Source organism: Podarcis vaucheri (assembly GCF_965113315.1).
Source record: "Podarcis vaucheri genome assembly, chromosome: 4".
Taxonomy (NCBI): Eukaryota; Metazoa; Chordata; class Lepidosauria; order Squamata; family Lacertidae; genus Podarcis; species Podarcis vaucheri.
This window is the reverse complement of record NC_138762.1, coordinates 63,768,581-63,793,018: the sequence shown is the minus strand read 5'-3', so window position 1 is coordinate 63,793,018 and position 24,438 is coordinate 63,768,581. Positions and strand designations below refer to the sequence as shown.

General features: G+C 39.6%; 1 protein-coding gene across 13 annotated transcripts in view; it reads right to left on the bottom strand.

Moving 5' to 3' along the window:
* DMD (dystrophin) overlaps positions 1-24,438 on the bottom strand; it is a 1,048,023-nt gene that overhangs the window by 65,982 nt on the left and 957,603 nt on the right. For 12 of the 13 annotated variants that reach the window (XM_082219922.1, XM_082219929.1, XM_082219924.1 and 9 more), the window contains one exon: positions 10,988-11,049. In XM_082219922.1, coding sequence (XP_082076048.1) covers positions 10,988-11,049 — 62 coding nt within the window. Of the gene's footprint in view, positions 1-10,987; positions 11,050-22,340; positions 22,558-24,438 lie in introns of those variants that run through there. The other variant, XM_082219921.1, reaches the window with a different exon arrangement.

The window sequence follows — 24,438 nt, the reverse complement described above, 5'->3', positions numbered from 1 at the left end:
AATAATACCCTTACATGGATATGCATGTACAAGCTCCATGTTCACCTACCCCATCCCTTTCTTTTCCTCCATTTGCTTTCTCTGCTGGAGACCTTTTTCCCCATGGTGAAGCCACCGCTCATAGCTCTTTGCTACATGCAGCTACAGTGTAACAACCCCTAAACCTCTGTCCCACTTCCCTCTCACTAGCACTTTTCAATGAAATGCTTTTCTTAACAAACATTCTCACTTTGGATCTCTTTTATAAATAGAAGTTGCCCATAAAATTAGCTAATTTGATAGTGCTTAAATTATGCAGCTGAAAGGCACCCATCATATATGCCTGAGGCTTGTTCACAACATATGAATCTGTGGCAATGAAGCTGTATGCTTGATTCATACACATGATTGAAATTAGGCTGCTTTTAATAATTTTTCAATATAGGAATTATCAATATTATCAGTCTCCTAGAGTAACCTACTCCAGAACCCAACCACCCCAATAAAACATAATAGCATGTCACTCTCTTCAAAACACTTGTAATAAAGAGTGCTTCCAGACAGGAGTTTATTCTGAAATCAGTGCTGCTCACATACATATATTTTTTACCATCCGCAGCCTGTTATCAGAATTCCAGCCTATAATTTATACTTGTTTAATCCAGATTTGCCCCCTCCCCATAAAATCAGATTTAAAAAAAACCACTTCTGCTGTCACTGCTGGTCTAGAAGCTTTTTAGTACATGTTTTTAATGGGTGGTTTGTTACGTATGTGGTGACATTTTGGTGGGTAGTTCTAATGCTGCGCTTCTACTTCTGTTTGCTCCTCACCTGACCACAACCAAGTCATATTGTTCATGGCAGCTAAAACAATACACACTTGCCTATTTCTACCTGCAGAACAGGGCCGGCTCTAGGAAGAGGCAAAGTTAGGCATCCGCCTCAGGCAGCAGATGCTGAAGGGCAGGGAGTGGCCAGAGCTGTGACTGCCATGCAGGCTGCCCTGCACCCCTCTGCTAGCCTGCTGCCTTCAAAAGCAGTGGAAGATACAGTTCCTTTACTAGCATTAGAGTAAGATTAAACTACAGCCCAGTTGGCATCTGCACATGCCTTGGGAAAGAGGACCATCTTGTCATTCACCTCTGGCCACAAAACGTCTTGAGCCAGCCCTGCTGCAGAAGGTGCATTTAAATTTCAACACCACAATTAGGAATAGTTATTTTCTCAAGAACTTCACATAGTACATGAAAGGATTACTCTTTGGAAACTGAAAGTGCAGTACATGCACTATGCTTTAAAAAAAAAAATATTCAACAGAGACATATTGTTATACCTCCTTAACAGTCCTGGCTCTGGACGCTTGAATTCTTTTGGCTGGTTGCAATGTCTCCTGCAAGTGTGATAACACCTCTAACTTGCTTGGATGCAGGATGGGGAGAAGTGTGTATGTATGCCTAGAATCTCAGATTTTTGCCTTGCTGCAATGCAGCCTACTCTACAATGGTAAGAGTCACACCTACTGCTCTGCCTAGTTTTAAATCTATCCCCTCCCACAATTCAAATGTCCCCCGGGAAGGCTATCTACGAGGGAATGCAGTCCTCAGGCTGAAAAGGGTTCCCCACCTCTACTTTAAGTGAACAGGAAACCTGCTGCCACACGCTCAACATACCTGCTTCTATGAACATAAAATGGGGTCAGGCAAAGAGGCAGTTCAGTGAGTGCTTAGTTAATTGCATGAATAGCCAGCCACTCCCCGACAACCCACCATTGTTGAAGAAGAAGAAGAAGAAGAAGAAGAAGAAGAAGAAGAAGAAGAAGGTTTAATGCTGATCTTCAGAGCAACGGTGAAATAATAAGTGATTCAACTTGATAGAAAAATAAAATAATAAATATTAAATATTGACATGGAAGATTTGTCTCTCTTATTATGTACAGCATGACTATTACAGTTTGCTATTGACCAGATTTTATGAAAAGAGCAGTCAGTCAACAGTTGTTCAGGCTCAATTGAAAATGCTGGCTGAATAGGATGTATCAATGGCTAACGTTCTATCCTGATACATATTAAGCTGCCTATAAAGTAAAATGTTTAGGATAGTCCAAGGAATCTTCTGCCAAATTCTGCTTATCCAACACACTTGACTTAATTTTTAAAAAAATATATAACAAATATATTGAAAAGTTGTTAGAGCTTGGAAAAATATGGTCATACAGAGTCCATAGCATTATAGGGAGCCAGTAGACCAGATTCCCACTGAACCAAGTAAAAACTGAATGAACCAGATAAAACCAATTTTGACCATTTTATGGGCCAATAGGATAGCCACACTGGGATGAAAGTCCAATTGAATTTAACTGGCCTTCAATAATCCATTTATTATGAAAATAAAAAAAAATTCCTTACAGTAGCACCTTAAAGACCAACTAAGTTAGTTCTTGGTATAAGCTTTCGTGTGCATGCACACTTCTTCAGATACACTGTGTATCTGAAGAAGTGTGCATGCACACGAAAGCTTATACCAAGAACTAACTTAGTTGGTCTTTAAGGTGCTACTGTAAGGAATTTTTTTTTATTTTGACTATGGCAGACCAACACGGCTACCTATCTGTAACTGGAACCATTTATTATGCCATTTCCTTAAAATATTTGGCTAGTATTACACTGGCTTTTAATAAATATCATTTTCCAAATGTCATACCAATGTGGTATACCTCCTCTTCTTCCTGATCCTTCCATGTAGCCAGGAGTTTGGAAGCTTTCACTTCTGCTTTTGGTTTACTGTTTTGTCCAAATTGGCAAACTGTGGTACACTATGATTTCAAGCCTGCTTGAAAATATGGTCTTTCTCTGAATACAGCTAGCTATGCTTTATCTATATACTGTACCTGATCTTTCGTAAGACTAAATTGTCGGTTAGGTGCTCTAGGACCTTAGAAAAGCTGCCTTTTCCAACTTGGGAGGGCCAAAGGAGTGCAAAAAGGTAACCTTTGGACACTGTTCAACAGTACGATCAATTCAGATGCAATGGTGAAGATGTAACACTCAGTGCACTGTTTTTGCCTGTCATCTTTACATGCTCCAGCATTATGTAGGCGCCAAAATTAACAACTATGGTTAATGCAGGAGTGCAACAATGAATAATGTAAGGATTCTATGAGTCATGCCTGTTGGGATATAAACTTCAAAATTTTACCAGGATATTCTTGTAAACAGGGATCTGAGTTTCAAACAAGAATTTCAAATCCTGGGTTTGGAGTCAAAATTAAGTTTTCATAAACCAGCATCAGTGTAAGTTCAGGGCAGCAGCATTCAGCTGCACACCTCACTTTCTACTAATAAATCCTTACTCAACTGCAGTGATTTCAGGGTTTCCTGTTAAATTACTATACTCGGTAATTATCAGGGTAAAAAACTCCAAATGTAAACAGCAACTGTCTGTCTTTGAGGTTAGTTTATGAAACTCAATGTTTTTAGTTACTTTTAGTTATTACATACAGTTTTGCTATCAAATATAGCACATCATGCTATCAGGCTTTCTTCCTGCTCATTTTAATATTTTTTTGTCAGTTCTTTAAAAGTTTATTCCAAAAGCAGAACTTTGAACAATTTTAGACTATGAATATATTTATAAATGTATTAACATACAAAAGTGAATGGTGGTCTTTTTTCCCCACTTACAAAAGAATTGGCAAGCATACATACCAGAGGTAGGATATATAATGGGATGCCAGCTTAGTATTGTAATTCTTGAATAAATTGCACTAGATCCAGAAACACATTATTATCCACATATTCCTGCATTGCAGGGGGTTGGACTAGATGACCCTTGTGGTACCTTCCAAATGTGATTCTGACCCAGAAAGCCAGATAGAATAATAATATAGACACCATTTTGAATGCCAAAGAGAAAACGATCTAAAAGAGAAACCGTTCATTCAATTACCACAGCTGATCTCCGTGCCAGTTTATGGCCAATGTATCCCAGCTTTTGATACAAGCTTCTGATACGTAGTTCAAAAATACATTGTGTAAGAGTTGTGTCATGTTTGTTTGCAGTGACTGCGACCTATTTATGTCTTTATTCTCCCCACTTTCTTTTTACACATAGGGTTTACAGTCACAGATGATAAAGCAATAGATTCTGGAAATATAAACTAAAAAAGCATCATGCTTCAGGTTAAGAACTGTGAGTTGCCTTTACGATTTTACACTGGTGAATTCAGAGAAAATCCAAAGAGGTAAAAAATAAGCCCATATTCATGACTGCATCCAGCTGCTACAATTATCATTTAAAACAACACTAGTTTACCTGGAGGAAACATACCCTTTCGTTAACTGAAAATGCTGAGGTCGATATTGCTAAAATATCATTAAAACACAACACTACACATTTTTCTGAGACATTACCACAGAGCTATGGTGCAGTTTAAGATGTAGTTTGAAAATAGTTTACAATTTAGTGGTACTTATCCATGCTTAAGATCACTGGCTATAATTTAACACATGTGTTAACATTACTGATTAAAAAAATTTTTTTTTGATTGAAATTATTTGGCTTTAAGTGTTAATACTAGGAAGTTTGAACTGAGATAATGAAATAAATAATAGTGTGACTTATGTGCTATTGAAATGCTTGAACCAATCAACATTCCCTCAAGCATGTAAGGAAAAGAGATGGCAATGCCTTAGAGATGTCAGACATTATAGCCATGGCTTGGGAATTGGGATTAAATATGTTGTCCTGTAGCTGTGTTTTGGGGGAAGGGAATTGTAGTTTGTTCATGAAAGTGTGCTCTGTTATTTTGCAGTTTAAATCTTGTAGGAAAAGAAAATCACTTAAGAGTATATTCATCATCTAGTATATAACCAAATTATAAAAAGATGACTACAAAAATTCAGGAAGCAGCATAACCAGCAGAGAGCATGAAGAGAATGATCTATCTTGCAGTTTTGGAGAAGGTCACATTTATTTATTAATTATGTACTAAAAATGCTTCTAGACCAAATGTTGCCTTAAATACTTCAGGCAAATTTGATTTTAAAAAACCCCCAAAACACCAAGCATTACAACTGCAGCAATTATTCATATTGGTTTAAAACAAAAATACAGGGCAAACCTAAACTGTCCCTCAATTTCTGTCTTCCAGTCAACAAATTCCCCTGTCCCCACACTAAACTCTTGTTACTTTTTTTTCCTGTTTCAGCTGTGGACAAAGTAGGGTTCTCTATATTCCCCCTTCTCTGGCATGCTGCCCACTATTACTGATGGGTCACACATCAAATGGAGCTATTGGGAGTTTGACAGATTTCAAAATACGGTACGACTCAGAATCTGATTTGAAAAGGTGCATTACCTTCCAAGTTTGGGAAGAACAGTTCCATTTTAAAAATCCCACTTCTGACCCTGACTAGGGGCAGACAACTCAAAGCCTTGCCTGCTAAATACAACAGTGAAGGCATGCTCATGTTGCATGTAAATGGATAGGCAGGATAAATATTTTTAAGCAACTCTGAGATGTCACACAACACAGGATCAACACAGAGACTGTGAAACATACGTAGACAAATACTGAAGTGGAATTCAGAGTTGCTCTATCACACCCACACCCACACACCCGTGCAAGCATTTCAGCTTGCTAGACAGAACAAGCCCCCCTCTGCCCCCCAGCATGCTGTTTTGGGGTTTTTCCTGACCCCTCAGGAGACAATTTTGAAGGAGATGCAAGGGCAAAAAGAGGGGGGAAACCCTGCTCCACAAACATAAGTCCTAGGGTCTTCAGGCTGACCCTGACCTTCATCTGCCTGGTTTCTTTCAGGTGTCCAGTTCACCCACCGCCTAATTCATAGCTGCTGCCATTGCCAGAATCTCTGGTTGCATTTTTCTGCCACCACTCTATTATTTGTTGGCTGCAATCCAAATTCCACTGACATGGAAGTAAGCCGCATGGAATTCAATTAATACCTACTGCTGAACAGACATGGTTAGGATCAGGGCTTTTTTCTAGAACTTACGCCACCAACCTCTGTGCTGCCCCAATCGCCATGCCATACCATGACACACCGCGCAGCCAGAATTATGCTGTCAGTTACCTAACACAGGGCACTCTCACAAACACACTCTACATACTATTTATAACTTCCCTCTCTTGCACACCACATGTACCACATACCTCCTAGGCCCAACAAGTTTCAGCACCTTTTTAACCCTTTTCCCTATATAAAAATGTCGCTACTATGCTGTATATAACAACTTGCTGTCCCGCTTCAAATACTGACATTTTTGTGCCTTAAGCCAGGGATATTAATGCAGTGCATTCAATATGTTGTTGAACTACAACTCCCAGCAGTACCAGACAGCATGGGAGCCCAAATCAGTTCTGGTATGCAAAACAAATTCCTGGGCTCAGAATTTTTTAATTCTAAATATATCCCCATTGCAACAGGCTCTGCTTGGTAAAAAACAAAGTATGGTAAATCACATAAGCCTGAAGTCTGCCCACCTCTTTATTAAGTGATGGTAGTTCTACAGTAAGATCCAGAAAGGGAGGGGTATAATTTCAGAGGGAGGAGAAAAGGCCAGTGTTCAAAACTCCCATTGTTCTACACGCATTTTGTGACAGGGAATTTCATTAGCAGGAGCAGTTTCTGAGCTGTGGGCACAGTACTGCACCTAAGATTTCAGATTAAAACTGCAGAGTGGAAGGAAAGGAGGACCTTTTTCTGTCTCCCCACTTCCAGCTACTCTCTGAAGACTGGAGAAGAGACCCTCTTAAGAATATTAAGGGGATGGGCAGGGGGAGGAGTAGACCATGTGAAAAATGAACATAACATTTTAGCTGCAGTTCACTCATTTTCAGCTTTGTATTCTTGTTATTAAAAAAGCACGCCTAGACATTCCATTTGTTTTGCCCATAACCTAAGTTTAAAGTGCCATTTAGCTCCTAGCTTTCATATCTCAGTTTCTAACACTGGAAAAGGCCAAGGGACCACAAAAGCCTAGGACTGGCCTTGGATGCCTACCACCTATTGCAAGCATTTAATTTCTGGTACCATATCTGAGGCAGGACAACACTGCAAGGAGCGAAAAGAAATAAAGCTTTTGAAAGAGGGTCTGCTTTCTAGTACCTGCCTGTTTCACTTCCTCAATGCAAGGACAAAACTTGTTGGAAGCTTGTATTAAGGCAATTTAAATGCAAGCTGAGACTATTTCAACTGCGGTTCATCTTGTGAAATAACTACACCAGCCTGTCATTTGTGACTTTTTTGCCCTGAAAAGAATTGAATTGTGTGAAGTTTGCTAGGAGTGCAATGGACCCAACGGGGGACTCCAAGAGTCTTATATATGAGGCTCTTGAATTAGAGAGATTACTTTTCTTCAATGCACCTCCTTCTGCATATAAATCCCCAACTGCTTTCCTCCTCGTTGGCCCTTAGTACAGTCATATAAACACAAAAGTAGAGACAGGATTGTGGAGAAAGTGGAGTAATAATTATTTCTGAACTTGTATCTATGCATATAACTTAGTATATGCAAATTGTGTCTAGTCCTCCATTCTCTTATGATATTGTGGAAATGGTTACCCCCCCCCCACGCACACATTCAGAATCATTCTGTACCTCTGAATTCACAGAATTCTTTTTTAGTTTTAAAGAACCAGAGAGAAAAGTCACATTTAGCAAGTGAATGCCTTGCTGCTGCAGAAGCAAGCAAATAAAGTTTCTTAAAGGCTGGTAAATATTTGCAATAGTCTGGCATAAGGAATGTAAGCAACAGTTAAACTAATCAAATATTGGATATTATTTAAGGTCCAGTAACCACAAATAAAACAAAAACTTACAGAACACAAAAATATGTTTGTTAAAAGGGATGGGGAAGAGAATAAAAAGCAATCATAGTTTGTCAAAGCAAAATCACAACATTTAGGAATTTTGCACCTTGCTCTATTAATAAATAACTCTTCCACTGTTCTCCAATAAAATGTTCAACAAAACTCTCAAAGTTTAATTTAAACCTCCTGAAAGACATGCATAGAAATACTGCTACAGGACTGCCACTGGGTCTGCAAAATGCAGTATGTAAAAGCCAGAGGAATTGAGTTGAGAAACCTCAAGAGGAGACAATCTGTTCCAGCACTGTGGCTGACATGGTTGGTGGAGAAATTAACCTAATCTTCACAATGTCTTTCCATAAACTCCACTATTTTTAAAAGTGTCTTTCTGTTACTGATCTTATGAACAAAGCAGGATGTGTAGATGCTTTTCACTATTTATTGCCTCTTAAATCCAATATGAAACAAATGTAAAAGTTAAACACCACATTAGTGGTTAATGAAACATGCTGTTAGAAAATAGTATTTGCAATTGTAAAGACAAACAAATAGTTCACAGATGAACTACTGAATGATAAAGAAAGCACAATACTAAAAAGCTATGGTTTAAATAAGACAACCAGGTAGTAATAGCAAATACGGTACCATCAGTATGGTAATTTACAACTTTGGATATGTGGTATAAAATAAACAAAAAAACCGTGTGCAGGGTTATCTTCTCGCAAAATCATTAAAAAGCAAAAGCAAACCACAATCTGTCATTGAAACAGAGTGTGGTGCTGTCAACCATTGTGTTATAGAAAATCAAAAGCTGAAATACATCGGGGGGGGGGGGCAAACAAAAAGGTGAACCTATAAAAAGAATCACATAAAAAATGATAGAACAGGGAGAAATGGGGAATATATTCTCCTTAACAGAAAAGCTTGCTATATGAAAAGTTATTTTATGTGGGGGAGAGATACATTATTTGGAAAAATGATTTGATTTTCTGCATGTTAGATTTATAACTTCAAGAGGAAAGACGAAAGCTTCTGCATGGGCTTGTGATGCTGTATAAGGCATGACTACATTCTTCTAAAACTAATGGATACCATTTTTATATCACCACCAAGCTTGTAAAAGGGCAGTTAAGCCTTCTTAAACTATGAGCATTACTTCAACCAGGAAACCAGATTTCATCCTGGTATGTGCATGTTAGAGCAATGGATAATATAGGTAATAAACATGCAATATAAAATGTACTTTTAATTTTAACTTTTTATACAAATTAGAAAATCTTAAAGGGCTTCAGAAACATCCTATAATTATTATCCATTCCAACCCAAGGCCAAGGGAAGGACTGAATACACGTTAAAGATTCTGCCCAAGAGTAAATGGATGGATTTTGAATTGTTCAGTTTATATAAAGTATTATACTGTGCCTAGTATACTAATTTTACCCTGTTCTACAGTATTTCTGACAGAGTTCCTTATTTTGGAAGCACCAAATATATTTAAAAATCCCTTCCCATGCATCACAGATACAAAATTTAAAGTTCTATCATTCCTAGCTAAAATGTAAATATAAACATCTGTAACCCCATGTTCTATATGCCAAAAATAGATCATGTTTTTACTGAATTCAAAAGCTATATTTTACACTGGGTTTTTATTTGTCTGTTTGATAATAATTTATATTGCAAATAGAATAAAATAATCACTTTTTCAACTATGGCTAAAATATTTGTATCTCTCACATATCAAAATAACCTGCTGATGACATACAAAATGAAGTGGGACCTTATTCTGAAATACATATTCCTTTCCATACATCCATTCAAAGCAAAAGCACAAGATATTCAAGGGCCAATGGAGCAACATAATGGAAGATGGGGAAACATTAAAGAAGTAATCTCCAACTATAGCCTACAGCAGGGGTCAGCAAGGTTTACCAGCCATAGGCCAGATCACTCCCATGGAGCTCGTCCATGGGCCAGACTGTCACAGCGCAGCGCCGCAAATTGCGCTTATGCATGCCCAGACACTGGAAATCGTGTCTGCGGAGAAGCGATTTTTGGCATCTGGACATGCGCACACGCGATTTCCGGTATCTGCGTGTGTGCAGACGCAACTTCCGGCGCTGCTCAGCAAGTCGCCGCGCTGCGCCAGTTTAGCGCAGCACGTGGGGGACTTGCCGAGTGGGCGGCTTGGTTCAGGGGCAGCTTATGGGCCGGTAAAGCGGTCTTTGTGAGCCACATCCGGCCCATGGGCCAACCCCTGGCCTACAGTATTTGAAGTGAGAATAGCTGTTCTTAAACATGATTGCTGCAGGCTAACCTTATAGTATGTGAGTGCACTACAGATACTATTCTTTGAGGAAAGTCTTGCATATGGCTTATTTTATTCCCAGCATAAAGGTACTGAAAATACTATACAGCGCTTTGTGGACCACACACAGAGTTTGGAAGGTGCACACAGAAAGGTGTGAGATTGCCACAAAAGTTTAAAGTGCAGAAAAATGAGGAAACATATCAAAACCTGTCAATCTGTCTCCATTTCTGCAACCGCCCTGCATTTCCTTTTGGGCAGACAGAACAAATGATCAAGCAGCACACAAACATCTCAGATGCTTTTTGCCTGCACTTTAAACATTGTACGGTCATTCTGTGCCTCTCTCTTCATGTCCCCAGCTACATTTCTGGTTCCAGAAAAAAACACAAGGTACAGGACTGCAGAGATACGGTTGTTGGGTTTTTTGTTTTTGGAATGCAGCTGGAAGCCAAGGGATGTGCAGCAACTGAAGAAGGGTTTTTTGGCTTAAAGCAAAGAAAACAATTCCCCTTGGCCACACCTTCATGCCCCAAAATTCGGTAAATCAACCCACAAGATGGGTCCAACACATTGACGAGGCTTGCCTTCAGTTAATGCTGGGCCTTGTTTTCAACTGAGAGGGGTGTGTGCTCATGCTAACTAGTTGGTTTTTAAAAGGTAAAATCTCTGCAATGCACCTTTATTATATAACATGAAAGAACTGAACATTTAAAGCATTTGCTGACACTTAAAGCTAAGATTTTCCTTTTTTCCTGTTTCCGTTTCAAAAGTTTGCTTCAATGCAGGTATTTGCACTCAAGGTTGTTGTGATTTCTCTAGAAAATATTCCTCAGAACCAATCAGCTGAATATGAAAAATTATCTTACCTAAGGACTGGTAGAGCTCAGTCATTTTAGGATGATCCCAGCATGTAGTCTGCGTCTCATGGCTGCAAGACAAAAAAGAAACCGATCCACTTAAAATACTATATGAAGTTTATGCCAGTCCCAATACTTTTAGGACAAGCTAGCCTTCTTCTTACACAGATTGCCAAGTTTAGTAGTTGTACAGTTCAGTTATTACATGTGGTAATACAAGGGTAATTTCAGGTCAAGTGACAAAAACCATAATAGCAACAATAACAACAACAACAATATTCATCATACTTCTTCCTGGAACCAGAAATATTGTCAATCTTCTAACTAAAGTTCAGGGAAAGTGTCACATTGCATTAGGCTTACATAAGCAATCATATGCAGCACACGCAAAAAAACCTCATCAATCCCTTTCATACATTTTTATACACTTGCCAACTATGTTAAATAAAGAGGACACTGTAATGTCTTGTGAAGTGGGAGTCGGATTGTGTGACTTAATACCATCCACAGCAAAAGTGTAATCTTTTTTTAGTCAGTCAAAGATTTGGTATGTGTTGCACAGAAGGCCTGAGAAAGGATTGTGGCCCAGCAATGCACAGATTCCTTGACTGCATTTTAGTCCATGAGTAACTCCACAACTACATAGCCGAATCCAGAAAGGTTGACACGCTTTCTATTGATCTAGCTCATTAACTGCTTTACAATCAAGCGGAGTATACATTTTATGAACTAAATAAAATAAACACAGAGAAATGGCAAAAGTGGCATCATTGATTCAGGGTTTAGTATGTTCCATATTAATGTTCAGTTTAATCGCAGAAAGCAGTAGATTACAGGTAAAATTAAAAATCTGGATTTTTAATTTTTCTAAATTTGGCTTTTATTATTCGACCTGGGCATTTCGACCTTTGCTAAGTAAAGAAAGGAGCTTAATGGGATGCCACAGAACATCTTGCACAGCTCAGAAAAATAAGTGTTATAGCTGAATTCAAAAAAGATATTAGGAAGGAGGAGCTGAATGATGTGGAAAGGCAGTTCAATTATCCTGGATGATACAGGAGAACTAGAAGGGCACTGTATAAATGCTTACATCTCCCTATATCACTGGTCTTCGACTGGTAGGTCGGGATGCACTTGAGGGTCACAGCTTGATCCAAGGTGGGTCACAACAGAAGCATTACCAGCATACAAATATATGTTAAAAGATTAAGAAATGAGTCCTCAAATGCATTTTTGGGTTAAAAGTGGGTCCTTGGAATGAAAAGTTTGAAAATACCTACTCTATATTATATTTACACTGCTCTGACACTGGGGAAAAGCCAATGAAAACTGCACAAAGTTGTGGGGCAAGGTAGGGCGGGAATAAAGAGGAGAAGTAGTAGTAAATAGTAAGTGGGAAGTGGAGAAGAGACTGTTACTTTCTACACTGAGAAGAGAAACTTTTAAAGTGGCTTCAAAAATAAAATTGGGAAAGTGAAAAGGGGGTTTGGCATTTATATGTTGGGAAGGGGAAGTTCTAGGGGGTTAATTCTGAATGAAACCTGAGAATGAGAGTTGGAGAGGGACATAAAGGTAGAAATTACCCATAAATTAAATAATCTAGCAGTGCCCAGGTGTGACTGGTTCTGTTAGGCAAAGAAGTTCCAAAGTACTAACACCTCAGTAAACAAAACAACTCTACATACAATTAAAATGATATGACATCATATAGGACATAATGAATGCTTTTATAAACGTTATCTGTAAGAAAAGGCTCTCAAGCAAATATCTACACATAGTAAGGTTCTGCTTCTTTGTAGGACTAAAGAACAGAGATTCATTGTAAATAAATTCACATGTTTATAAAGTTGCATATAATTTAATGAGATTAACTGTTTTATTATATTGGGCATAACACCTACTTAGTACTAACATATGGTTTGCAGACCAGTACAGAAATCCAGTATCGTACATTGATACACTCTCACTGCAACCCCAAGTATGCCTACTGAAATTTAACTGCCAAGTAAAAGAGAGAGCCAGTGTGGTGTAGTGGTTAAGAGCGGTAGTCACGTAATCTGGGTAACCGGGTTCGCATCTCCGCTCCTCCACATGCAGCTGCTGGGTGACCTTGGGCCAGTCACATTTCTGTGAAGTCTCTCAGCCCCACTCACCTCACAGAGTGTTTGTTGTGGGGGAGGAAGGGAAAGGAGATTGTTAGCCGCTTTGAGACTCCTGAAGGGGAGTGAAAGGCGGGATATCAAATCCAAACTCTTCTTCTTCTTCAAGTATGTGTGTGAAGGCCCAACTATGAGGTTTGCCAGCTGAAATCAATTTTGTGTATATGAAGGAAATGATTTATTCAACTTTTGCAAATACATGCAACATCTCTCTCATCAGATAGGGAGAATGTCATTATTTATTTATCATTTTTTAAGAGTCATATCTGATATTCAAAAACCAACATTTATTATATTTCGGGCAAGAATCTAAGGAATATTCATTCATGCATATGCACTATTAAGGACAAAGACTATTGTGGTGCTAATTCTAATCAGAGGTGCTAAAGTATTTATGAGGAGTGATTTTTATAACCAAAGAGAAAAATAGTTTGCCTTAATTTAAAGGCTCTTTTTAAACTTCCAAGACATTTTTATTAATAATGTTTTATTAATTCATAATATACTTAGTATGTGTGAATAAATAAGAGTAGATGATTAAAAGGATTTCTGTCACTTTTATGCGCTTTCTCCAAATAGTCATTAATTGGCCTGAGAGGTTTTCTATGTTTGTTCGTGTTGAAAAATAACTTGGGAGAATCACATTTATATATCAGTCTAGAAACTAATTGAAAGGATGCTTTATTCAAATCAAACTTGATTATTTGATAAAAGTCAGTTTTAAGAAGACTTTGCTTTTGCTGAAAACCTGTGTGCACTGAGGTCACAGGTTTGAGGAGGGTTTTTGAGCAAGCTGCCCTCAGATGCCCATTCTCCAGCTTAGGTGGGTTTAATTGGAGCTGAAGCAAATGCTCCAAGCAGTCCCAACAGGTGGCTCAGATTTCCATTTTATTTTTTTCAGGATATCTGTGATGTAGTTTTGCTTTAGGGCACTGTGGGAGATTTAGGGTGGTTGTTGGAAGCAGCCGCTAAGTGCTTCTCAGAGCAGCGCGCGCACACACACACTCATACCTTGGAAGTCGAACGGAATCTGTTCTGGAAGTCCGTTCGACATCCAAAACATTCCGAAACCAAAGCGCAGCTTCTGATTGGGTGCAGGAAGCTCCTGCAGCCAATCGGAAGCCACAGAAGCCCCATCGGACATTTGGGTTCCAAAGAACGTTCGCAAACCAGAACACTCACTTGCAGCGTCTGGGAGCCAAAATGTCCAAGTACCAAGGCGTTCAGGAGCCAAGGTACGACTGTGTGTGTGTGTGTGTGTGTGTGTCTATCTATCTACGGGAATCCAGGAGAGGCATCAGCAATGGGCCCTATTGAGACACAGAGGTCCTGGGAGCTGCCTGAAAATGCCAACTGCTGATGCCAGCCTTGCAACTACTCCCAAAGCTCTGGATGAAATCATGTTAGCTCCTGCCCTTAATCTGGGTCTTGGTAACCATTTGGAATATTTATGTTCAGTTTAAAAACAGAGTGACCAATCATTTGCTCACAGCTTTGAATTCTGTACATGTCTATAATCGGTAGATTATCAAATGAGCAAACTTATTTCAAATTCTTGCGTGTGGATTTATGAATATATTTCATTGAATGTTTGATATAGTAGAATTGTGAGGGAACAGACATTGAGGGGTAGGATGTAGGTGGAATGAGGTACAGATATAATTTCACCTTTTCTCTCTGTTTCTTTTTGTTCTTAAAGTTGCTTTAAAGTTTGTTTTTTCCGATTTTTGTAAAATAAAAAATAGATCCATAAACAAAAAAATTCTCAGAAGGTTCAGATACTTAATTTCAATTTCATGCAAACAAGGATCCTTATATTAAAAACAGCAGTTTGGAATGGCTTATTTCAAATCTCTATCTCCTCGCTAATATGACCCCCTTCCCCTCAAGTGTATATAGTCCCCCCTCTACCCCTCTGCTGAGACTTTCAAGGCTGATTTAGGTATCCACAAAAGGTACCGGTTTTATTGGGGGTTTGCAGAAGAGTAACCGAGAGCTCCAACCCTCCTGCAGCAGCCTGCTGCATTTCTATGGTGGGCACAGAGGCCGGAAAGAGCATTCCATCCCTCTTCCACCAGCCTCTTCACTGGACTGTATGAATTCCACACACTCGACTGCAAGCAATTTCTCTCACCTATGGCTACCAGGCTAGTGGTTAAATAAATGTAAGGTTGACCCAAGTAATTACAAAAGCTTGAGACTATTCCATACTATCACAGAAGCTCATCCAAATGGCAGGGATGTTTGTCCCTATGATGTCAGGGTAAAGCTCTGACAATCACAATTTTTTAACATCATGACTCTTATTCAGCAAAAGTTCTCACTTTAAATTGACACTTCGCTCACTGCTTCAAGATCACAACCATGTTAAGTGTCCTAAATGGCAATCTACACAGACACCTTTAATTTGGAAAGTATGTTCCTGTGAACATTCATTAATATGTTTTTCCTAAGCTATTATAAAGATTGTAACGGGAACCTAATGGTTGATCAGTGTTGAAGTTAATACAGATTCCTCACTTCTTTCACTCTTTCTCAAAATTTACAGTCCCTTCCAACTTTCTCTGTGTTAACATTAATTCCTTAGCAATTATTATGTTCATTAGCATTCCATGAAACCACAGGAAGACAAGTCAATAGGTAGAGATGCCCAGTTCTTTTCAACAACAGAATTAGAGTGAATACCCGAATTTACTTCCAGGTTGTTTTTTTCTGATTACCACTGATATTTTTGAGGCAGGTTAACAAAACTACTGGAGGGAGGAGACACACTATGTGCTTTGCTTTACTTTACTTCTCATTCATCTATTCATCTTCACAAAAAAACAGTCACACTTAATACACAAGGTTGCAATCCTAAACACATTTGCTGGTAAGTAAATCCTATTCAATCCAGTATTTCTCAATGGCCAGTTCTAAGCGACTATTTATCAAGAAATTGCAAGTTCTGGCTCAGACCTGAAAACAAACCTCCTTCCATTGAAGTAAGTGCCATGAGGCAACAGTGATACAATTGTTTAACAAAAATAATGTATGATCAGTTTAGAAATTATTAACATATAATATCCAAGAGCAGAAAAAAAGTGCTCGAGAACCAGAAGGACTTCTCTTACTCCTGCGTGAAATTTTAAGGAAAGCTGAAGATCATTTGTGGAAAATTCTGTGAAGGTTGAGTGTGATTGTAAAGCGCAAGAGCTGATTTAACCAGCACTTTATATTCAGAACACAAGAAGACTGCAGCTATTTCATTCCACCAACTAAAAAGTGTTCCTTCTTTCTGAACATTTTCAGCTTAGAAAGTTATCAACAATTCCACACACAAGTGCAGCTCAAGGAAAGGTTAGGCTCCACTGAGACTTCCCTTCATAAGCCTCTTTGCCATTTTCAAAGGCCATTTAATTGTTAGCTTTGGGGCTGCGTGTGTGTGTGTGTGTGTATACACACTGTGTGAAGCAAAATGCCAACTCAGCAACTCTTAGCATTCTGAACCACACTTGGGAACACAGTAGCATCTTTAATGGATCTGCAGCAATTTCTAACTCCAATAAGCATGCAAGTTTGTATAACAGAAAGCTAAAAATTCGGACAAAAATGCTTCCCTGTGCTCAAATGGTGGAATATGGTAAAAGAAGGAATGTGCAGTACTACAAGTGCAATGGATCCTTCCCACTACATTTCCTGCTTTATTTTGCATCAGCATTGTAAAAAGATGTGAAGGACTTAGGAAGCATCCGTGGAAAGAGATAAACAACAGTGTTGCCCATTTAGCTCAGTGCTGTCCATACTGATTGGCAGCAACTCTGCAGGGTTTCAGATGGGGTTCTCCCCTGTAACCACCTGGAGATGTCAGGGCATTGAACCTGGACTTTCTGCCTACTAAGGAGTTTCTCCAGCACTTAGCTAAGGCCCTTCCCCTGGAAGCAAATGGACTAAGAAACCTATTAGACAGGGAGACAAACCATCTAGCCTGCTTCCCTCTGCCTCATGTGTGGGTTATCCTTATCTGTCTGGCTATGGGATACACTGGGGTAGTTGAATATTATGTATTCATCTCCTGAAACAGACGTTATGAAATCCTTCTCATGTTATAGTGATTGGGCTGCTCTAGTGTTAACAATCTGAAGATGTGTTTATTGAATTTTAAGTTCAGAGGAACACATATTTAGTATTTTGTTTGGAGTAAAACTATACGTAATTAGAGGGCCTATTTTCAAATACTTTCAGGACATCACTTTGGCAATTAATTACTCTAACAGGTTAGCTAATCTGATTTTTATATTTTAGAGCCCTTATACTTTAAATAATCATTATTCATTTCATTATTCATTTCCTTTTTTTAAAATTAAATTTCCATATCACTCTTCATCCGAGGATCACAGGGTGGTTTACATTATTGGAAGGAAGGAAAGAAAGAAAGAAAGAAAGAAAGAAAGAAAGAAAGAAAGAAAGCATCATCTTTCCCTTCCCAAACCAGTGTGCTCCATCTGCTGAAGGACCCATGCTGTTTCTGTTCCGAAAGGAATTCTTTGTGCAGAGAATTACTTATTTGTATTAAATTCATATCCCTCCGTTCTTTCCAAAGGTGTCCAGGTTTATACACAAGGAAGCCATCATGTCTCAAGCAAAGTCCAGAAAGTGAATTCTGAGGTGCACACTGGTCATGCTTTCCTCTCTAATCCAATTTCCAAGCCCAGCTATCGAGCTAAACAGGAACTGGAGTGCAAGAACATACTTGCACATTCTGGCCTCACTTTACCACAGCTGAGTGGTACAGCATGTGGTTTACATGTAGAAGGCTCCGGGTTCAAACCCACAATATCCCCAAGAAGGAACTGGGGAAGACTTTTGTCTGACACCTTGAACAGCAGCTTAGACAATACTGATCTAGATGGGCTAATGGTCTTAGTACTGACCTGGCATCCTATGCTCTTACAGCTTTTGGGATGAGCCATGAAGCCCAAAGGAGATAGCATGAAGCAATGAATGCTATTTTCACTGACGGGTGAAATAAGCTCTCTCTCCTGTGCTGTTGCTGGTTCAGAATGTGTAAGTCCAATACCATGATGTGGATGACATGTTAAAAAGAGAGCACAGAAAGGAAAGCCCTCTTTGCACCCAAACTCGCCCATCAGCGACTGAAATGCCCACAGTTTGGTCATTCTTTCCTTGCAGAGGGCTGGGGTGAAAATTAGTTCACACAGGATGAGCCTCAACAAGCCAGCTCAGTATCATCTGCAAATACTGCCTATTCCAAATAACGAAAAACATTAACGTCCATCAGATGTTCACTGTGACCTAAAAAATGAAGTCCTAAACTACCTTATCTCTAAATATGGCATGTAATGAATTACAATCAAATAATTTAAATATATGCATTAAGAGTCAATGATTTAAAATAAATCTCTTTATGGTAAGACCTCTCTAATCTGCCCCATGATCATCAGATGGTGGTATATATATTAAATATAATAAATAAAGACATTGACAACAGCTGACTGTGCATGAGACAATTGCACCCATGGCATTTGCATCATGATGTGTTGAACACAGCCAGTGCCACCTGGAACATCCTCTGGAACCCCCATTCTGGTTTCATTACTAATGGAAATTGAGTTAAACTTCTATAAACATAAACAAAGAAAAAGAAAAAAGGAACATTACAGCACAAGATTAACAAAGGTATTATGCAGGACGATTTAGGTGAAGACTGTGTTAGTAAACAATTTCTCCCATTTTTTTTTGGGGGGGGGGATGAATGAATTCCTATGCCCCACAAATAACCCAGAGATGCATTTTAAATAAAAGGACACATTCTACTCATGTAAAAACACGCTGATTCATGGACCATCTATGGGCCAGATTTAGAAGGTGATTGGGCCGGATCCAGCCCCCAGGCCTTAGTCTGCCTACCCATGTTCTAAAGTCTCCAGTTTTAGTTTTCTATCTTCTACATCCTTTATTACAACTTGTTCTGAAAACACTTCAGCAGCGGAAATGATAAAAACAGCCTAACAGAATAAACCTAACCCTTGGACATGCTGGCTGGAAGGGATTAGGACTGGGTAGTGGTGCCTCCCTGCCACCAGGGCCAGGATGTCTGCTGTGGAGGCCCCTGCTATGCACATGCAAAATCCCTCTAGCAGCATCTCCACCAACAAAACAAGGTGTTCCAGAGGTGGGTGCAGGCAGGGCAAAGGCAATCTTGAATCTGATTTCACAGCCTCTCAATTCCTCCCAAATCCCAGGATCAGACATGTTACCTGGTACAATGAAGAGAAAATAGTTAGGGCAAGATGGAACAAATACAGTGGTACCTCGGGTTAAGAATTTAATTCGTTCTGGAGGTCTGTTCTTAACCTGAGGTACCACTTTAGCTAATGAGGCTGCCCGCTGCCGCCGCACAATTTCTGTTCTCATGCTAAAGCAAAGTTCTTAACCAGAGGTACTATTTCTGGGTTAGCGGAGTCTGTAACCTGAAGCGTCTGTAACCTGAGGTACCACTGTACTACCTCGACTTCTGCCCTGGCAGGCACAAATGTGAAGGGCTGTAGAAGTGAAAGACTTACTGCCACCTCAGTCCCCCCTCCCCCATCATTCCCAATTAGGTTTGCTCTGTCCACCATTAGAACTTCTTTCATAGGAATATAAATATATTAAACATTTTTCATTGTATTCTTGAATGTATTTCTAAAATGTGTATTTTATATTTAAATATTTTACCATATGCTCTTTGGATTCTAGTATGTGCACTTGTTAAAAAGCTGTTGTGGGTAAAAAAATTGAGCATGGAATTGCATATTCATTCTTCACATTATATTATTCTTAATTTGCAACAGCATTAGAGCAAGTTCCATCCCCCTCCCACTGCGATTTGAAAAATGCAGTATGAACTAGATGCGTATGTGTGAAGAATAACAAAATGCTGTCAGGTGGCAACAGGGAACCCCAAACACCTACTTACTAATAATCAGAAATTAAAAAATAATAAATCACCAGACTGCAGAACTGAAACAGCCTTTTGTCTTTTTTTTTGTTTTCCTGTTTTCCAGTAGTGCCTGAGATTATCACAGATTTAATGGACCAGCGGTATGTGTACGTTTAAATAGATAGATGGCTATAAAATATATAGACTCAGATTTGGTTTTGGTTTTGCTAACTAAAGCTAACACTTCAAAGAAATACTAATATAAATCAAATTGTCACTCATTCTAGAGCAGAGTAAATTATGGGCCAATTAAAATGTAACCTGCCTGTAAAAGCTGTTATTTAGAGCTGCAAATATCCCTCCTCCCATCTTCTCCCAATTTCCTGAAGGGAAACTAATCAGGGTGAAAATAATAGAATAGTGATGCAGAAAGTAGCAGCCTCTTGTGGTTTGCGAAGGATTACTGTTTGTCTTAATCTATAATCCTCGGATGAGTGTGTTTTTGAGAAAAAGTTGGCCGTTTGTTGTTTTATTGGCTTTGGCTGGCATTTTCAGAATTCCAAGATGATGCACAAATTAAAAAGTTTTTGCATTAATATCAAGTAGGAGCAGAAGGGAGTAAATGTCAATTGCTAAATACAGTATGGTAATTATTTTTCTGTCTCTTTTGATGTGCAGGATTTTATTGTGTGCACACTGACAGTTTTTAAAGCTTGGTGAGCCAACCCCTCCAGCTGTTACTTGTCCACTGATCTATTTGCTTTTCAAAGCTTATCCTCTCCACTTCTGCCAAAGCAATTTCACTGCAGGGTCTTGTCGAATTCAGGATCAAACAATGATGACTGCAATTCCTTAGTGATAATGGACCGAATATCTTTTAGGGAACTATATTTCCTCTGGTATTAATAGGGTACAAGCAACACCTCAGTAGTTCTTATTTTAAGAGGCAAGGTTGAATATAGCATTACTATAACAAGGGAGTGTTTTTCTAAGATCCTATACTTAGATGCTCTTTCTAAGATCCTATACTAATTTCCTACAAAGGTACACCATATAAAACATTACTACCAATATTAAAATTTTTCATTTCTGTTCACAGCAAATACAAATATCTCTCTCTCTCTCTCTCTCTCTCTCTCTCTCTCTCACACACACACACACACACACACACACACACACACACACTTCTTATTCTCTAACCCCAACATTTAGGAATATATATATATATAATCAAGTTAACGTAGAGAAAAATTGACTTATTTAGCAATATGATATACCAGATATAATGCTGTATATTTTTTCTACTCGTAAATTTTACAATGATGCAGGTATCAACCACAATGATGGGGGGGGGTCACCAAAATGCAATACTCAGTGCTTTGTTTTGCCTTTAAAGTTTTCTATTAATGATGCAAACAAACAGTTTCTCCCCAAGGGCCCTCCCCGTACACATTTGAGTCTCTCTCCCTTTCTTTATCCCGACTTCCTGCTTAGCTGCTGCTTACATGTATTCTTTCATTCATACCTACACAGCCAGCATGTTCCAACTAGACCACATTCACCAAGACACGGGAGGCGCATTAAAGAGAGAGAGAGAAAAAGGAATGCACTGAATTAAACGTCAGTTCGAATTCCCAGAAGAAATCAAGCAGATATTTGACCTTTTAACTCGGTGAATGAAAAGTCTGGTGAGCTTTCTTCTGCGGGGTCCTTACACACATAATGGTAAATAATATGACTTCTCTCTCCTTCCTCTTTTTTTTTTAAGGCACTCACAGAATGCAGCCTGATTAAAAGGTACTTTAGAAAGTGCCAGGCTACAAAATCGAGGGCTTTTAAACCCCTGAACGACAGAAATGTAGAGAGGAACTGGGCTGCGCGCCGGGGAAAATTACTTTGATGTCAGGATAATTCCCAGCCCCCCCCCTCTCTGTGTGTAGTACTCTCTCTCTCTCACGAATTAAAAACAAAACCCCCACCCAGCCGCCTCCGCACCGGGGAGAAGAAATCTTTCATCTTCAAAGTCTACAGCCGTGGGAGAAAGGGTTAAACCCTGGCATGCTCCAGCCAGCTACAAGCACCTGCACTGAGAACAAGAGAAAACAGCTGGCAGGGAGGACGCTCAAGCTGTAAATTCCCAATGCAAAGACGTCTTCAGAAGTTTAATTTGCCTTTAACTACCCTGGCTTGCCAGCAGCACACAAGCCTCGACAAGTGCGAGGTTTTCATTGAAAAAGAATAGGAAAAAAGGACGGGTTTGAATAATAATTAAACTTACCTTTTGAGTTGCTCCCTCATCGCCGTGAACTGATCAGAGATTCCAAAGAGGGAGGGAAAAGGAAAGGACGATGGAGAAGATTCCTAGACTCTGGGTGTGTGTGTTTGTTTGTTTGTGTGTCTTGTGTTTGTAACCTCACGCAAAACTAAGCCAGCCCGGCGCGAAGCAGCGAATTGCACTGCGGTGAGAGTAGCATTCTCGTGCTAAGGGCGTAAGAGAAGCGAAGTGGGAGGGAAGGCTGCAGGGCTAGACAGGGCGGAGCTCTCGCTGCCTCGGCTCCACCTATTGAACCTGCAAACAACAAGCGGAGAACTCCAAAGAAATGGCACCGTTTGCATGGGAAGCGGAGGGGTTTATTTAAGGTAGAACCAAAAGATGCCATCCGGCGTGCCTCCGAAGAATGCCAGGACGAGGCGAAAGGACCGAAGCGCAAATGATCTCATGGAACAGAAGCGAGCACTGGAGCAAGGGGACTGGGGGTGGCTCCTCCTGAAACGTAGGAGATGACAGAGAAAGGAGGAAAAAAAGGGGAAACTCGTAGGCACAAAGAATTAATTCACTGAGGTCTGATTTCATTATTACGCTTTAAGCTCCAGCCTTTTCTGACCTTGCGTTCTTCGGTTAAAAGATTGGAGAGGGCAACAGCGGAACACAGGGGAAATGTGGGAATGGAAGGAGACGTTTTTAAAACGACGCGCTGTTCCGGATGTAAAATGTCCAACTACTTCAGATATAACCTCTTTATTCTGCATCTGTAACACAACTTCAATAAGTCATACCGCGCTCCCCACCTACTCAAAGCCATTTCTCTTTCTATCCTTCCCCCACGCAATCTTTAGAATCATAGAATCATAGAGTTGGAAGAGACCACAAGGGCCATCGAGTCCAACCCCCTGCCAAGCAGGAAACACCATCAGAGCACTCCTGACATATGGTTGTCAAGCCTCTGCTTAAAGACCTCCAAAGTAGGAGACTCCACCACACTCCATTTAAAATGCAAGAAAAGCGAAATGAGAGTGCATATGGTCCTCTTGAATCCTCCATGTTTTCATTAGGTTAATTTTTAGGAATGCAAAAGGACTGCAGTCCATGAAAGCTTATGCCACAGTCTCCCCCCCCCACGAAAAACACACGTTTTTATTGCCATTTCAACATAAAGGTAAACTGTATAACATATACATTAACTTTGTTGCATTACTTAGTTTCACCCTGTTAAGTCTTTCAAATGCCACAAGACTTTGTGGCTTTGGGGTGTGCATGGTTTATAAGAATTTTAGCTTATACTGCTGCAACAGTGATAAGGAGAAAAAGTACTTTCATGTAAAGTATGAGTAACATGAATGCTTAAATTGCTCTGAATTGATAATCTTTGGAGGCCACTTGAGCATGTAATGGGAATAGATTGGCAATATCTCCCAGGCATGACAGATAATGCATGCTTGGTATGGTCCAAGAGGATACCCACTGTGACCTCTAAGGGAAGGGTTTGTGCGCCTTTGAATTCTTCTGTGATAATAAACCTTCTGGACGAGTATGGATCTGCTGGGTTCCAACTCCGACTCTCACTAAGAGAAAGCCAACATGCAGTAGCATGCCACTCACTCTGTGCTGTTCACACAGACAGAACAAGGGCATTTCTATGGAAATGAGAGTATTGTACCCAAACTCTCTCCAACATTAGAGACAATTCTGGGACACATTCAGGGCAGTGAGTTGACCAAGGTAGAAACCGTCCAAGAGCCTAGACTTGCATGCTGCTTTTTTCCTGGCAGATGCCCCTTGCCTCATTCCAGACAGCTGTCTACTCTATATAGTTGAGCTCAGCCTAATAGGAAAGGTGTGGGAAAGATGCAGTGCATGACAATACTGTATCCTGAGTGCTATCACCTGTGTTGAAATAATGATTTACACCCTGCATTCAGTGTAGGCGGAAGTAGGGTGTGTGTGTGCCACCGTGCAAACTGCATGTTTGATAAGAATTAGAGCAGTACAAACCTGCAGGTGCAGATATGAGCTTAGGTTAAAAAGTAACCTCACTGTGGCAGGGAAAGGTTGTATGGATCTATTCACAACTGTCTACTCCAGTGAATCACCAATC